The 14591-nt window shown below is 33.3% G+C and overlaps 1 protein-coding gene across 50 annotated transcripts in view; it reads left to right on the top strand.

Moving 5' to 3' along the window:
• Nucleotides 1-14591, top strand: part of LOC106877151 (spectrin beta chain) — a 79794-nt gene that overhangs the window by 28062 nt on the left and 37141 nt on the right. For all 50 annotated transcript variants that reach the window (XM_089359318.1, XM_089359308.1, XM_089359285.1 and 47 more), the window contains exons 4-11: nucleotides 8252-8425; nucleotides 8583-8752; nucleotides 9376-9491; nucleotides 10942-11054; nucleotides 11803-11990; nucleotides 12798-12980; nucleotides 13726-13983; nucleotides 14144-14282. In XM_089359318.1, the coding sequence (XP_089215444.1) occupies nucleotides 8252-8425; nucleotides 8583-8752; nucleotides 9376-9491; nucleotides 10942-11054; nucleotides 11803-11990; nucleotides 12798-12980; nucleotides 13726-13983; nucleotides 14144-14282 (1341 nt within the window). The remainder of the gene's footprint in view (nucleotides 1-8251; nucleotides 8426-8582; nucleotides 8753-9375; nucleotides 9492-10941; nucleotides 11055-11802; nucleotides 11991-12797; nucleotides 12981-13725; nucleotides 13984-14143; nucleotides 14283-14591) is intronic.

Genomic DNA, 14591 nt, shown 5'->3' with positions numbered 1-14591 from the left:
TGGTCAATGGAAACTGGAAACCCATTGCGTGTGTTGGCCTTCCCATAGCTTGGCAACTAGTGTTGGTTGGTTTATGTCCTCTCAGCAGCTCAACAAAGGAGACTAATAGAATGGGTACCAGACTTTAAAAAGAAAAGATTTTACTGGGGCTGATCTATTTGCTCAACCAAACACAAGATAGTGCTCCAGCATGGCCACAGTGCAGTAGCTGAAACAAAAGATAAAAAGAACACTTTCAAGGCCATTTCCCTGATACTTCTATGTTGTTGCTGCGTAATACTTCAGTGTTGGCCATGTGTATGTTTCACCCAAACTTTCTCTTCAAAGTTTTGAATTTCGACAATTCATCTGAATCAGCACTTCTTGCTGGCTTCATAGATAGACCATTTAGCTTGAAGACTTTGACTTATCTTATTTTCCTTGATGTTGGTGTTCTTTGCACCACTCGTAAACCTTGCAGATAACCTTCTTATAAATCTATATAGTTAGACTGCTAACTTAGCCCATGGTTGAGAATAGTGTGTATGTTTGCATGCATATACATATACTATTGAACTGTCAGTCCAATCATTACCTTTGTAAAAATGCTGCGATATCTTGGAAGATTGTGTCACTACAGAAGAACAACCTGTAAAGTTATAAATGGCTATTTCTATATGAGGTATTTTATTGGCTAGTAAAAAAATATATAATTAACAGAAAAAATATTTTTAGAGTACTTTCTCCTTATTTTTCAAGATTTTATTAATATTTTCTTGTCCCCTTTTTGAAGGTGCATAGTTTTTTTTTTAAGTAACAGTATTGTATTGTAGCAGGTAGTGCTGTAATGTTGGAAACTTCCATTTTGTTGGAAGTATTTGTAATGTATCCATGGATTTTTATAAAAAGTGTTGGTTTGTGTTTGGTAGCTTGCATTTTGTGTTAGATGTTCTAATGTAATATATTAATTTTATGGCCAATGTTGTGTTACAAACAGGCTTGTTATATGAAGGATATTTATAAAGGTATCTATGCATTTGTGTCTTAATTCCTTCATTTAAACTGTTGACAAATGCACTTTGTATACTTTCTTGTCATTGACAAAAAAAATATTGCTTAATTTCTTTTACACAAGGCATAAAGCTAATTTTGTTTAAGAGTGTCTATATTTGGTGAGCATTTATTTTCCAACTCGTCAATAGGATGAATCAATGTAAATCAAGATAAATCTCCGGCACGGTTGGAGATTTACCTCAGATAAAGTCCAAAATTGACTCTATCAATTTGGTTCAATTCATCAATTTTACACTTTTCCGTAGAATATATGAAATATGTTTGTTTAGATTCCAAAGCTGAAGTTTTTGTTCTTGAGTCTGATTGATTTGGATATTTTGTCATAGTGTTGTGTATCAGATGTTGTCCCTAAAACTATTTGCTCAGGGTCTTCTTCAAATGTTGCAAAATTCCAGACTGAAATTGTCTCTGCTCAAAGTTTCCTACAGGTATTAACTGACAGAAGTTACAAGTCAACATCTAATTTGTTAGTCATGATCTAACAAGAGAACTTCTGCATAGTCACCTGACCAGCTAGAATTAACAAATAAATCTGTAGATAACATTTTTTCAGTAATATAAAAAAAAAAATTATACATTGGTTATTATAGTTTTACAAGAAAGTCAGGATGGCCACAGCTGAAATGCCTATAGTCAATTGTTCTGATCAGAGCTGACATGGCAACCTCATCAGTTGGTGAAAACCTACAAAAGTCAGGTGCTATTGCCCCACATGATGAAAAAAAAGGTGCTTGGTATATAACATCAGCATCTTCCACTCAGTTTGCTTCTACATCAATGTTTGTATTTTCCATTTTTGTTTATTATAGGATGTTAGCAATTTAATGCAGTTTGAAGCCTAAGTTCAGCCCATGGAGTTGTTTTACCCCCACCCTCTCTTGCACACGCACAATACTCGCTATTCTTGCCTGTTGACGTATTACTTAGTGGATGAAATAATTTCTTAATTGTTTTCCAACAAGTAATAGCTCCTGGGTATATAGGGTAAAAATTCACATTTAAAAAGAAGTTAGGCTTTTGTTATCGTTATTAGTAGGAGTGTCAATTATTGCTGAACTTTAACACTTTATAGCATGAAAAATACACATTTGTGCTGTACGCTTCTTAAAAGGAACAAATTCATATCTCCAGTCTCTAAGGGCATATTTACATTTACTTAATACCACATAAAATGTATGAAACATTTAACATTTAGTTGGGTGAGTGAAATGTCACTAAGGCCCATCCCTTAGTAAATGACAGATTCACCTCACACAACTATGTATTTTTTCTTTAACTCCTTAGGGACACTGTTTTTCTCTTCAGTATATATCTCATCACAGTTTCCCTGTTAGTAATCAGCTAATTCCAGATGTCAGCCAGTTGTATCAACTTCAGAACATCCCTCAAATTAAACCTCAAACCACAAAATTGAGTCTGATCTGACAATTTCATGTTTATGTTCTTTATTGGGCTTATGAATAACAATTTGGCTGGCAGTAAAGCTGAAGCAGTGTATAAATATAGATATAAAATATTTGTTCTTAATAAATAAGTTAATATTGAATGCTATTTTAAACTGTTTTCTTAAAATTAATCTTATTCAAATAATTGTAGACTTTTATTTACACTTCTTATACAACTCATGACAATGTTAACAAATTTTTAGTTTGATATTTGCAGTCTTTATATATTGACTTCCTAATCTCATTTATTTGTATTAAAATATTGGCTGTTTTCTCTGCATTGGCATCCTTTTAACCATTATTAAGTATTATGAGATCTGTGTCTTGATTAAGAAATTACTTCCTCTTCTAGTTTTATTGTTCTTAAGCCAATTTTGAGGTGGTGATGTAAAACTGATTGAATCCACCTTAACTATATGTTACTAATACATGAGAGTTTCTCTGTAGTTTCTTCATTGCTACAAATAACAGCCAAATCACCCTCATATCATTATAAGTTATGATGAGGATTTCAGTTGATCCAATCAATGGAATGGGCAGCTCTTGACATTAATGTGCAAGTGGTTTGGTACTCCACAGACAAATACTCTTAATGTAATTCTCAGGAGGATTCAGCATGACACAGAATGTGACATGGCTGCCCCTTTTGAATTACAGGTACTACTCACTTTTGCCAGCTGTGTGGACTGGAGCAAAGTGAAATAAAATGTCTTGCTCAAGGACACAATGTGCTGCCAGGAATCAAACTTGCAACCTTATGATCATGAGCCAGGTATCCTTACCACTCAGCCATGCGCCTTCACAATATTAGATAATGTCCTAAATACCTCTAAAAAGACAAGATGGCCACAGCTGGATTGCTTTTGATCATAGGTCAGCTTGATCAGGACTGACCTTGATCTAATCAGTAAACTAATCATTTCAATTATATTAATCTAGAAGTTAAAAATGCCAGTCCTGCAAAATTTTCTTGCTAAACCAAAAAAGAACTAAATAGTATAAATGTTCTATTAGTTAACCCTCCTCCTCCTCCTCCTGCTCCTTTCTATAACTCCAGTTACTCATGTATTCTATGCAACCCAGCCTCAGCAGGCATTTCAGACAAATACTTCAGCAAGCAAGTGGAGATCTGGAAATTTTGAACTGTCATGCTCCTCGGTGAAATGACCTGACTTTTGTCTACTGCTCATATTGTGTTCTTAACCTCTTTATCAACTGAGATCCAAGGATCACAGATCTCAACTATGCAGTTGCTCTCACATACTTGAGCCTATCTTTTGCACATCTCTTGGAGAGGTGTGACAAGGTTTGGGATACATTTAGCTCAGTTGACCTGTAAGTTAATGCAGCCAAAACAAAAGTCAGCTTTCTGGGAGTTTCTTTTTTGTTCTTACAACACTGGCAACAGGTAGATGGCCATGAGGTATAAACGTTTGATCAGTTTTAGCAGTAGTGTACCTGTCAAAATTATATAAAAATGGACCATTCAATAATTAATCATTTTGAGTTCTGGTCTTGAAATTGCTATTATTTCGATTAAATGAGTCTAGTCATTGGGCTGTACCCATGCATGGGTCAACCTTGAAGGGTTTTGTGGCACAAATCAACCCCAGGACTTTTTTTTTATCTAATGCTATCTATAGGGTCTCTTTTGACAAACTGCTAACTTAGAGAACATAAACAAACCAACACTGGTTGTCAAGTTGTGGGGCAAACAGACATGCACACGTGTGTAGGTCCCTCTCTCTCTCTCTCTTTCTCTCTCTCTCTCCCTCTCTCTCTCTCTCCCTCTCTCTCTCTCTGCTAAGGTTTTTCTGATGTAGGCAATAACAGAGGAATTCAAGACAGGCTACTCCTGAGAGCTCCTCTATGCTGATGACCTTGTATCGCCGTTTGCGTTGCAGTAGCGCCTCCACCTCCTGATTGTTTCAGCCCGCACAGTTCCTTCGAGGGTGCTCTTCGCTGAGTGTCCGAGGCGGCCAGTACGTTCACTGTAATAACCTAGCCAGTAGGGTGACATCATTTGAAAGTTAAGACCAATGCAAAAAAATGTGAATTGTGACTAGTGATGTATAACATCTAATAACCTGGTCAATCACGTGATACACACACACACACACACACACACACACACATACAGTTTCTATCTACGAAGTTCACTCACAAGGCGTTGGTCAGTACAAGGTTTTAGTACAAGACACTTGCCAAAGATGCTCTGCAGTGGCACTGAACCCAAAACACATGGTTGGAATGTAAGCTTCTTAACTCCACAGCCATATTGATATTTTTTCATGATTTATGAGATGATGATGAGATTGAAGTACCATTACACTTCTATCTTTGAATTTGAAGGTTTGTCACTTGTACTGGATAAGTTAATTGACTTCAGAAATACTCTTTCTGGTTCAGAAAGTTATTGAATCAATATTTGAAATTCCAAATGGTTCAACACTTAAATGGCTGTTGGACCTTCACTGCTGTTGGAGGGAGGTTAAAATGTTTATTATAGATGTTGATTGAGATTTATCAAATAAGGTGTAAGCCTTTGTGGATTGGAAAGTTTCTAAAATAAATGCACTCCTTTATTACTAATTTAGACAGACTTATGTCAAAGGAATTTTTTTGCTCTTTATAGGAGAGAGAAGATAAGTTAGGCTCTCCCAGATATCAATGAGATTGATTTAGCTCATACTCGTTCTGAACATACCTTGGTCAATGCATATCTGTATAATTTTATTAATGTAAAAATAGTTAACACCAACCTAAAGGAATGGATCTTCTGCCTGATTTTTGTAGCTTAAAGAGAGTAGCTCATGCTTTTTATAGGGCGCGCGCGCGCGCGCGCGTGTGTGTGTGTGTGTGTGTGTGTGTGTGTGTGTGTGTGTGTGTGTGTGTGTATATATATATATATATATATATATATATATATATATATATATATATATATATATAGCTAGATAGTTTTTACTGTATTTCTTCCTTTTTAGTTTTTTGATGATTAATTTTATTTGCTTTTAGTTCTATTTCAATTTTAATACAATGTAATCTCTTCCATTTTTATAATTTTATTTACAAACAATATTCAATAGAAATTTGTTGGCAAAATTCTTTACAGCAGACTAATTTCAGACTAATTTCACTTTACAATCATATCTACAATTGAATTACGTTCAGTATGCCAGTGTTTGTAGCAAATTCTTTAGATTATGACAAAAATTATTATATAATAACAATAATAATAATAGTTTATACAAATTGAATTTTTCAACATCTGTTCACAATATTTTGTCTTTTTTTTTCTTTAGATTAGTTGATTTTAATGGTTTGTTTTCAGTTTGTAAATAGTTTCATATATAGCACAGCTACAATTTTTATAATAGAAATTTGGCAAAATTGATTTGGAAACATTTTTAGTATTTGAGTGAATTCAGAGAGTTGTTTGTTTAACATTGACTTGAATTGTGTTGTAAATTTAGTTTCATTCATTCTCTCTCCATTTCAAATGAATGATCAGGCTTCACTCTAATTAATCATTCAGTTATGAAGTGGTGTCTCTTTTTAAACAAGATCTACTGGAAAAGAGCAATATAATTGTTACCAAGAGTCTAATTGTAATAATGAGAATTTCACTCTTCATGTTTACATTTCCCATATTATTGTAATGAAATAAAATACCAAAATCTCTGAAGTATGCAATTTCAGTATTTGTGCAAAACACTATACATAATTACACTCTTATATATGCACTTATGTGCAGGCTCACATAGACATTCACAAAGTAATTAGTCAATATTGGTTTGAGGATACAAACAGGAAAATAAATCTCAAAACATGAGTATATAGTTTCGTTTTGTTTGTGATTATAATTTGCATAATATTATACAGTAAAATCTGCAAGTCCTTTAAAATTGTTTTAACAATGTTTAAAAACGGCTAATAAAAACTGAAAATATTCAACCACTCCATTTTTAAAATACAGTTTTTAAGGCGGCGAGCTGACAGAAACGTTAGCATGCCGGGCGAAATGCTTAGCAATATTTCGTCTGCCTTTACGTTCTGAGTTCAAATTCCACCAAGGTCGACTTTGCCTTTCATCCTTTCAAGGTCGATAAATTAAGTACCAGTTTGCGTACTGGGATTAATCTAATTGACTGCCCCCCCCCAAAAAAAAATGGGGGCCTTGTGCCTAGAATAGAATAGAAAAGAATAATACAATTTTTAAATAATAAAAAAACTTTGATGTTAAGCTTTAAAATAAAATATAATTTACTAATATATCCCTACCTGATTATAAGAATTACAATAGCATGCATGAGTTGAAAATACTGTATGGTTGACCGTTCAATGAAGCAATAAATATTGTAGGGTTAATAAATTATCTATACAACTTAAATCGTCATTTAACATGTGTTTTTCATGCTGGCATGGGTTAGACGGTTTGACAGGCGCTAGCAAACCAGAGAGCTGCACCAGGCTACAATTCTCTGTTTTCTACATCTGGATGCCCTTCCTAACAGCAATCACTTTACAATGCATACAGGGTGGCAGCACTAGTTTCTTTTTACATCGTACCAGATACATATACATAGAAAATTTAAATTTATTCTGGATACTTCCAAATTGGACTGAATTTCGAAACTTTTATCATATAAGAGTTTTTGTTTACAGAAAAAATTTATCTGGCTCATAATGGACTCTAAAAGTGAGTCAGATTAGTCGTTGATAGTGTTATTTATATATTCCGGGTTTTTAATGTTACTTAGTTTGTTTTCTCTTACAAACTTGAACAATTTGTTGCCGGTTTCCTGTCGACCAATTGAATGTCATTGGTTTTTGGCCAATGTTTATATTTTCTGCTGATATACAAAGGCAAAAGATGTAGCCCACATAATGCATGCAGTGGGTATTTGTCATCTTGAAGATATGGTAGAAGACACTTGCCATAGGTGTCATGCAGTGGAATTGAACCTGAAAATACCTAGTCATGGAGTGAACTTCTGAACCACATGAGCATAGTTGCACCTGCTTAAAATGTATACTTTAATTTACTGAAGGAAATATTCAATGTTCTTATTTCTTGGAAAGATGCTAAAATCTTTTAGAATGCAAAATTAATTATTTTGCATTAAATACATTTCTATCATAAATTAAAATCTTTCAGAAAGTAACAAAAACAAATGTGGACGAAACATTACTATTCATCACTCAATCGCTTCTCCATCCAGACATTATAATTAAGTTCATTTTGATCTAATTTTCATCTGGCTTCACTCTTTTTGGATTGTGACCATTTTGGGAGACTGTCTTCAAGGTTGATTATATTGAGAGACCAGTACTCTGTATGGTACTTACTTTATTACATAAGGAACAAATGGTTAAGTCCACTTATTCAAAATACTGATTAAAGTTATTCTTTATATAATCCTTATGGATGTGTCTATAGTGATGATTGCCAATTAAACCTCGACTCTTACAAGGTGTATTACTACATTGGTTGGTCTCATTTTGCATTTAACCAAATGGCTTTAAGCTTCCTTGTTTTTGTTGCTATGTAAAGATGTTCTCATCCATTCAGTGGAACTTTTTTTGTTGTTTTTAGCCTCCAGGAATTCAATATAATTTTGGTTTTGTATTTCTTCACAATTTTAGCTATTAGACATTTTTAACCTTTGAATTTGCAAAGACCTTTTCGTTAGTTATTATTTTACTACATTTGGTAATTATGTTTAATTATATTTTTCTCTGTTTTTCAGCCTCGGCCAACAAAAGGGAAAATGAGGATTCATTGCCTGGAAAATGTAGATAAAGCATTGACATTCCTGCATGAACAAAAAGTCCATCTTGAAAACATGGGTGCTCATGACATAGTTGATGGCAGTGCTAGACTTACTCTTGGTCTTATATGGACCATTATTCTTCGCTTCCAGGTTAGTAAACCTAAATCTTTTATGTACCAATTAATATCTTTGTATCTATTTTAATTACAAAGTATATTTCTATTTTGTAATTTTTAATTGTTGACATATAAAAATAATTATTTTTTGAGTTCATTTGATTTATGCTTTTTGGTTTCCTGTTTTTCAGATCCAAGATATCATTGAAGAGACAGAAAATAGTGAAACCAAATCTGCTAAAGACGCACTCTTGCTTTGGTGCCAGATGAAAACTGCTGGCTACCCTAATGTCAATGTCAGAAATTTCACTACCAGCTGGAGAGATGGTTTAGCATTTAATGCTATCATTCACAAACACAGGTAACTAGAAGTTTGAACCCGTAAATGTTAAGGAAAATAGGTTCAATTCTTTTTGCTAAGTTGTTGATGGTGTCCCTCTAGGAACGAATGTTAATAATGCCAAGTAAAAAGTAATGTTTAAAAAACAAAAAGTATAATGCTGGTCGTGGACTGGCTGAGATGGAGAGAAAAGATGTTGTCAGAAACTTCAGGGAGAGAGGGAGGGAGGACGAGTGGTGCAGCAAGATTGACCATCAAGGATGACAGAAACATCAGGCCCAGAGTCACAACATTTGACTCAACAAAGTTCATACTGTTGTGCAAGACTATCTACATCAGTGCGTAGCCCCCCCCCCCCCCCTCCTAGGAAGCTTAGGTGTGAGTGAAAGGGGCTGAAACAACTAAAGAGCTTCACTTCTCCTGCATTCACAGACAGGGTACAGTAGCACTCTCAGCACTCAAGCGTCCATCCTAAATAGCAGATAAATTGCTAGTTCATATCATTAGCATAAATTAACTAAGTCTCTGTATAATTTTCTGGTATCAGAAGTTTTACTATCTACAAAACACTGCTTATAAATATCTTATAATTCTATTTCTCTTTGAGACCTTATCTATTGTTTCTGTATTGTTCTTTCTTCCAGATCTGACCTTATTCAATATGACAGACTTCAGAAATCTAATGCCATGCATAATCTCAACAATGCGTTTACTGTTGCTGAAGAAAAGCTTGGTATCACTAAGCTTTTGGATCCTGAAGGTTAGTTCTTCTATGTTTTGTGTATTAAATCAAACTGAGCCCAAATGTTTTCATGATTACTTACAATATTAATGGATAATTTACAAAGATTTTATATGTATAAAATTGATTAAATAAGATTATGAATGCATTATATATTCATTCCTAACGAGATATCTGAGGTTGATCAGGAATATCACATTAGAGTACATTTTCATTGGGCCTAGTATTTGTAGATAGCATATTAAGGATAGAATTTATTCTTTTTCCAAAGTTGCACTTGTAATATTTCATTAAATAATAAATACTCTCTGTGTAACTTTGATTTTTGTTATCCAAATTAAAAGCTGCAAATTATATTGACATAAAGTAAACATTGAAACAATCAACTGATGTGGTTGAGCAGTTAAGCTGTTAAAATCAATACCAGCATTATACTGCAGTGGTATTAGAGTATCATCCTACAAAAAACTAATCCAATTATATTTGTTTATATATTTTCACTCATATATAATGTATATAGATACATTTATTGATTTCTGTTTTAAAATAAAACTTATTCTATAAAAGTTTTACATAGAAATTTCAGAAACTCAAAATAAAAATAATTACATATTCAAACATTTTTTTTGTCTTTTTAACAATTGACTCAAGAGATATGTTAAGTGGTCTGAGTTAATTAAATATTTAATTATTTGAGATAATATATCATTACATATTTATATTGATTTATTTTGGGTAGTATGCTTATCTTCATTGTTATAGCCATGTTTCCTGCCATTGACTTTTCTTTGAGAGAATCAGCATATATGCTGGACCCATGGAACTTCTTCAGTAGGCCTAGCATAGATATGAAACGCTATATGGAAGCATTTAAGAAGGAATATTGTGCCTAAGACAAGGGCTTTAGTAGGAGGATTAAAAGACTAAAAAAATTCTTGAAAACCTTTTTAATGCATGCAACCTGAGGAACTGACTAAATTTTAGTTTACAATATTTATTCGTGGACGAGTTGCACTGTTCTGGACTTGATTTTAACTGGAAAATCTGGATTGTAACTTATACACAGGGCAAAGCTAAAACTATGAAGGGGAAAAATTTTGTACTAAGATTTAACTCTAAAATTAGGGGTGCCACATGAGTAAATGTTTTGGGGGGTGGTTGTAGAATGTGTGCCTACTCATTGAAAATCCTCTGATTTTTGAGGTGCAGCATTTTAGTATTCAAAATATTTTAGCCATGAACTATTTTCTTAAATACTACTGCTTCTGATGATGATAATCTTGTTGTATGCAGTGCTCAAGTGCATTATAACAGACTTCAGTAATAAAACTGACTAGAACTTTTCAGTACAAAATCGAATACTTGTAAACATTACTTCAAAACCTACATATATAGTAATTTGTGTTGAATTTTGAACAGATATATATTTTTCCTATTAGTAATTTTCTTTTCTTTTCTTAAATTTTAGATGTCAATGTTGAGATTCCTGATGAGAAGTCCATCATTACATATGTTGTCACCTACTATCATTACTTCTCGAAAATGAAGGCTGAATCTGTTCAAGGCAAGAGAATTGGCAGAGTAAGTAGAACACAAAAATTTATATTAATTATTTATGATACACAAAGTAAAGCACTATGTAACTGTTGCTCTTTCATGGAACAGTTACTATAGATATTAAAGTAATAAAGCAGAAGCAGTTTGTTTTTCAAAACAAAATAGGTGAGTCCAATGGAGGGAGTAAGTAAGTTCTGAAGAATAAGGCTTATTATAAAGAATAGTAGATAAAATAGAATGCAGATAATGCATGATAATAACGCCAATTTAATATTTTCTATAAGAAATGGTTTCCAGATTTGTATTTCTGTAATTTCTATAAAGTTGCCCCAATTAATAGTTTGTTGAACTATCGGTGTGCCATCCCATCACTGGCAATAGTCTGTGTACATAAGATTTTAACTTTTACTGGTTCAATCAGCCTAGATGTCACCAGGAGCAGCTCACATTAAATCAGCCCTCAAACACTGATTAAGGCTTCTTTAGTTAGTTAGCAGTCCTGGGTTCAAGTCCCTAGAAATACCTCTGGAAAACATTGTCTTAAAAAAATGGATGGTTAGGAATATAGAACTGATTTCCACGTTTAAGAGTAATGGAGTTTGGGGTAGATGTATCTGATTTCCACAGTAAAGTAGTTAAAAAGATAATTTAAACATAAACACACACACACACACACACAATTATTATTATTATTTATTATTATTATACAGATGATTCTCAACTTGACATTATATACGTATATAAATATGAAAACTTTTAATTTTACTTTCAGGTCATTGACAATGCCATTGATACAGAAAAAATGATTGAAGAATATGAAACACTAACATCTGACCTCTTGGAATGGATTGAACAGACAATAGTTATTTTGAATGACAGAAAATTCGCCAACTCTTTAACTGGCGTGCAGGAGCAATTGACAGGCTTTAACACCTACAGAACTGTCGAAAAACCACCAAAGTAAGTCCCCAGCCCTCTATAATGTACATAAATTATACAGCTGTATATTTTAATTTTTTTAAAGTTATCTTTTATCTCATTTAGTTAAACATTTCCATTTTTTTACTTCTATCTATTATTTATTCACACTTATACCATGGAAGACACTTACATATTAATCATTCAGAAACGCACAAAAACTGCATTCTGCATTTGAGTTGGTATGTCTTTGAATGGCTATATGTATCTTCCACACTAATTATTTTAGTTTCAACACAAATCAAATCACTTGGTCAGACAAGTACTTCTCTGAAATATTATTCCACTTCAGAAGTTTCATATTCTATTTCAATTTGTCCTGTCCCTCATTTAACCATCAATATTTATAGAGAAATTATTGCACAAAATATATATATCAACTGTTATATTTTCCCCTTTAAGAATGATTAGAAGTACAGGGAGATAACTACTGCTATTAGAATTTTCATATGATGTCTTTTGGTGTGGTGGTGGTGGGGGAATCTATATTATCGTTTAAGTTTTTAGAGTCAGTATTTCAGTCAGAATCAGTGATTTAAGATCAATGAAGGAATAATTTCTGCCCCAACTTTCATGAAATCTGATTCTCAACTTGGTTGTGAAACTACATTTCCTCCTTATTTACTTTTTTTGGTTGATTTTTAATGGAAAAATTTTAATTTTAGATACCTAGTAAATTTAATTAAAATTTCCTAAGTAATTTATTTATTTTTTGGTGGTGGTTGAGGGGCATTGTTTTTTGAGATAAATAAATAAATAACAAAAAATAAAAAAATTGCTCTTTTTCAGATTTGTGGAGAAAGGAAACCTTGAGGTCCTTCTATTCACACTCCAAAGTAAGATGAGGGCTAACAACCAAAGACCCTATCTACCCAGAGAAGGAAAACTGATATCTGACATCAACAAAGCTTGGGACAAACTTGAGAAAGCTGAACATGAAAGAGAACTGGCTCTGCGTGAAGAACTGATCCGGTGAGTCAACTTTTTTATGCCTAGTTTTGTAATTAGGCATTTAGAGACCAGTCGAGTCAAATTACAAATTCTTGGAACATTTGGTTTCACCACTGAATGCACTTTCAATTGCTCACCATCGTAAAGAATAATGATGGCCAATGAGTTTGTGATGGTGAAATAGTCAGAATATTGACCATTGTCTAAGGAGTAAAACTAATAGCTTTCTTGGACCAAACTTGGCGCATTAATACTGTAGCTTCATCTTATAGTGTCTGTTATGTAATTTCTTTTGTCTGCAACAAATATTTCAAAACAAAAATAGAGAATTGTAAAAATTTCAATTATTATATCATCAATTGATAATTCATATTTATGTGGATGACACACAAAGCATTGGCCTAAAATATGTTTGGGACAAGGAAGTTAGGCCTTCCAGTCAGTTTGGAGTTGCCCCACTGGGTATCTGATACTGAAGAGAGCAGAAATGCTTGCAATGCACCCACCACTCCATATTCTGAACTGACTTTTAGTATGTTTGCACACCTAAAACAAGAATTTTTCTCCATAGCAGACCAGTTAAAATGCCTTTTGACAAGTCAGCTATGTCCCAAATATATTCGGTCTGTTCTAAAGTTTGTTTAATTTGAATTTATTTAAAATCAAATATTTATTTCCAATATTTCTTTCTGTTGTTAAAACGTAAAATTTATTGTTGCTGTTATTGTACTTAAACAGTTGTATTTATTTTGTGATTCTTTTACAGACAAGAAAAACTCGAGCAGTTGGCTGCCCGATTCAATCGTAAGGCTGGCATGCGAGAAGTTTGGCTCAGTGAGAACCAACGGTTGGTATCTCAGGACAATTTCGGCCATGACCTTGCTGCTGTTGAGGCTGCTACCAAGAAACATGAAGCAATTGAGACTGACATTAACGCATATGAAGAACGCGTCCAAGCAGTTATTGCTGTGTCAAATGAATTGCAACAAGAAAATTACCATGACATCAATAGAATTGCAGCAAGGTATTTCATGATTTTTTTATTGAAACTTTACCTTCCTAGAGAATTTTTTAAAGGTTTCTATCTTGTTAAGACAATAGTCTGAAATTATAATTCAATATGATTTATCTGTAATATGTACAATTAAATATAGCTAAAACCCATTGTGTTATTTGTTTTTCAGAAAAGACAATGTTCTGAGTTTGTGGAACTATCTTTTGGAATTACTACGAGCGCGTCGTATGAGACTTGAACTTTCTCTGAACTTACAAAAGATCTTCCAAGAGATGCTTTACATTCTTGATTGGATGGAAGAAATTAAGGTAAATACACTTACAAAATCCAATAAACTCTACATTGTCTTTTAAAGGTTTCAAGAATTTCATTGAAAACTATAAATTGTATGTTTACAGTAAGGTTCCATCTCATATTTTGCTTCTTGGTTATTGGGCCAGTGTTTATTGCATTAGTTCCATTATCCATTTTCAATCCACTGCTGGTTGTAGGCCAGCCTATCCCCACTGGCCAATTGTAAGTTGGATAGAGTGTTCATGTGGTCAAGTGATTATCATTAGCCATCAGCACTTAACTGGAATGTGAACTCATGATGCAAAGACTCGTAATATGTACCA

This window comes from Octopus bimaculoides, chromosome 11 (assembly GCF_046866305.1).
Source record: "Octopus bimaculoides isolate indiv1 chromosome 11, ASM4686630v1, whole genome shotgun sequence".
Classification (NCBI taxonomy): Eukaryota; Metazoa; Mollusca; class Cephalopoda; order Octopoda; family Octopodidae; genus Octopus; species Octopus bimaculoides.
This window is presented reverse-complemented; position numbering and strand designations above follow the sequence as displayed.